This window comes from Poecilia latipinna, unplaced genomic scaffold (assembly GCF_001443285.1).
Source record: "Poecilia latipinna isolate Pla-1442-1.1 unplaced genomic scaffold, P_latipinna-1.0 Scaffold263, whole genome shotgun sequence".
NCBI classification, from domain to species: domain Eukaryota; kingdom Metazoa; phylum Chordata; class Actinopteri; order Cyprinodontiformes; family Poeciliidae; genus Poecilia; species Poecilia latipinna.
In genome coordinates, this window is record NW_015112879.1 from 223,917 (window position 1) to 227,159 (window position 3,243).

At 35.7% G+C, this 3,243-nt stretch overlaps 1 protein-coding gene across 3 annotated transcripts in view; it reads right to left on the minus strand.

Annotated features, from left to right (window-relative positions):
- gss (glutathione synthetase) overlaps positions 1 to 3,243 on the minus strand; it is a 25,775-nt gene that overhangs the window by 16,342 nt on the left and 6,190 nt on the right. For all 3 annotated transcript variants that reach the window (XM_015033295.1, XM_015033294.1, XM_015033296.1), the window contains exons 3-7: positions 2,943 to 3,088; positions 2,129 to 2,204; positions 934 to 1,073; positions 440 to 556; positions 110 to 190 (exon numbers count right to left, since the gene is read on the minus strand). In XM_015033295.1, coding sequence (XP_014888781.1) covers positions 110 to 190; positions 440 to 556; positions 934 to 1,073; positions 2,129 to 2,204; positions 2,943 to 3,088 — 560 coding nt within the window. The remainder of the gene's footprint in view (positions 1 to 109; positions 191 to 439; positions 557 to 933; positions 1,074 to 2,128; positions 2,205 to 2,942; positions 3,089 to 3,243) is intronic.

The following is a 3,243-nucleotide window of genomic DNA, read 5'->3' on the forward strand; positions in this document are numbered from 1 at the left end:
GATTCTTTCATGCAGGTTTGAGAAATCCTTTAATCTCCAAAGGTCATGTTGTTCAAAACACTTGAGTGGACGTTGCTCCGCCTTCTAGGATGAATGACCTGACTCTTACCTCTTCCAGAGTTCGCCTTCAATGTATCGGTGATCAAAGATGTTCCTCTGGACTTCCTCCACCAAAAACATGACCACCGCCCTGAAACAACAACAACAAAAAAACACTCATGGCAACACCGTCAGCTTCCATCATAAAAAATAAAGTTCTCTGACTAGAAAGATAACAACATAAACAGTTGAAACTGTTTGTTAACATGGAGTATTTAGCCGAAAGTGTTTGTGTGTTATATTGTATTATACTGTCCACTCTGGGGTTTGATCCGCTTTAACCACAGGATGCAAACAGTCAGCCTTAAAGTTGTCTTATTCTGATATCTGTGTGGGTTACCTATCTGATCCATACAGCTCCCAGGCTTTGGCCAGTCCTCTGGCCAGACCAGCTGCAGGGTTGTTGTCCAGGATTCGTTGACTCTCCTCCAGCCTCCCAGCCACCTTCAGGATGTGCCTGTGGAGCCGGAGGGAGGGAACCTTCTGTAGTCTTTACACAAGTTTTGAAGTTTTGTCCTCTTTTTCATTTTTAAACTGTTATTTTTTTGTCTTGATTAAACAATGGATTAATACATTCAAGCAGGAAATTTCTTTCAACAAAAATCAAAATTTTTGTTTCACACCAGTCACTTTAAAACAGGTTTCATTTTGTTACTTTAGTTTTGATTTGTTTCTTTTGTAGACATCTGTTCACATATTATTTTTTTGGTTGAGACATTGCTTTCTCCTCTACTCCAGCAGCTCTGCCCGGCTACAGTATGGATGAAAATGTATTATTTCCATCTTTGTTCTGTAAAAATACAAATCTGTGCAATCTTTTGCTGAACAACTTACTTGTGTACCTCTGGTGTTTGTGAGGAGAGGCCACCAAAGCTGGCAGCAATAGTATTGATCTCTATCTGCTTCAGAGAAGACGTTTGGTCCTCTCTCTGGTCCAACATGTAGTCAGAACGATTAAGACCCAACACGATGGACTGCAAAAAAGAAAAACAAGAAGCCCATATATATGAAGGTACTAATTGAGGTCCAGTGATGAACATTCAGTGCAAACAAAGCAAAAATCTTAAGTTATTAATACCATAAACGCAAAAGGTTCATGTCTTTTAAATTAAATAATGCAGAAAGAGCAGAGCTTCAGTATGTAAAATATTATGCATGTTCCAGGCACATTGTGCAATCTTATAGCACAATCAAGTAACTGTGTTACCTTCAGTTGTTATAAAATGCTATATATTAAAAATGACTGAAAATAGACTGTGTAATTTAACGCTTTGAAAGTGAACCTCCATCTCTCTAAAAACTCCTGCTCTTTCTGAAACTCCGCCTTCAGGAAGTTATCACAACATGGCTCCTCTATTAACCCTTTAACAACATTTCAGTGTTAACTGGAACTGTGGCTATAGGAGATTAAAGAATTTTTCAACCATCGATGAAAGAATCAAGGCAACACTCCAGTAATGTTTTTGATGAGGGAATGACATTATAACATGATGTAAAGCTCAAAATAGTCAATTTTACTGACCTTTAAAAAACCCATTAAAGCATCAGAGAACGTCTTAGCTCACCTCTTTGTTTTCAATAGGTTTTCAATAGAAATAACAAAAGTTTTGAGAATGGCACACATCTAGTTTTGCCATTTCAACATTTTTTAGTTTTTAAATTTTTCAGATGGCTTTCTTTGAATATACATGAAAATCAAATGTAGATTCAATATTTCCTCATTGAATTTTCTGCATAACATTTGGAATTCAAACTAGAGTACTTTATATTAACTTCTGGGTCATTCCTACTTTCAGAGAACTAACTAAAAAAAAGTTAGAGGATTGTTCTATCTGAAGGTCAAAATAGTGTTAAAACAGATTTTTAGTTCTAATCTAAAACAAACATTTTAAGCTAATGTTTGTAGCACACATCCAATCACTGTGACCACATTATGTAAACAATGTGAACTCTGACTGCATAAACTGAACAACATTTCAGTCACTGCAAAGACTTTTGCCCAGAACTGCTCATGTAAAGGTAACCGTACCTGAGATCTTCCTTCTTTTAGGATCTGCTGGTGGATCTTGAACAACCTGGCAGTGAAATCATCCACTTCTATTGTGCTGTAAACAAAAAACAAACTCTTAAAGTCCTGACCAGGTAGGAAAAACAACATATGAGGGACTGTATCTGACTACACTGGGTTTATAATAGCTTTGGATTTTTAATTATAGTTTTACTTCATTGTGCTTTTTTGTTTTCCTAATTCAGTTAGTTTAAATAATTTTTCAGAGTGGGTTTACTAGATTTATTAGCCAATATTAGTTAAATATTGTTTAGTTTTAATTAGTTATTGGAGTAGTTTTACTTTTTCATACTTTGGTCAAGTTTTAGGTGCAAAATTCAAAAAGGTCAAAATATTATATTATGATTATGAATACATCAATTGGGTAATGAATACAAAACAGAAGATCCTATTTTCAAAAAAAAATCTATTTAATTATTGTTGTCAACTGACTAGTGTTTTCTCACAGTCAACATCAATTTCAAAAGGCTATTAAAAACATATATATATTCTTCCATCCGTCCATCCATCCATTTTCTATACACCTTTGTCCCTTAGTGGGATCAGAAGGGATTATATACATTCTTATACACACAAAAATATATACTATAATTTTAGTTCCAGTTAGTTGTAATCTTTCCTAATTAATTTCTTTTATTTATTTCAGTTAAGGTCAATTTCAGTTTTTGTTATTGTGTTTGTTTTAGTTAATTATAATAACCTTGTTTCCTAGCATCACTTTGCACACAAAAACATATCCGTTCCATGAATTGCAGACGGTGCTGCTGCATCCTACCTGGCTAAAGCCTCCTGCAGGAAGTCAATATCCTGGCTGATCTTGTCCACCAACGTGTTGAAGTGTGTCTGAACCGAAAGAGCCTGAAGGAACACGGACTTGGGCACAGGCGAAGGGAAGAGAGTGAATGGAGCATATGTCACCAACTGCAAAAAAGTAGGGAAATGTAAGAAATATATGAAAAAAACACAATTACTGGGTCTGAGAGGAATTAACACAGAAAACTAATTGTGCTGAAGAGCATATTCCTGAGATGATTTCTTGGTCTAGGGCTGCACAGTGGCGCAGTTGGTAGAGCTGC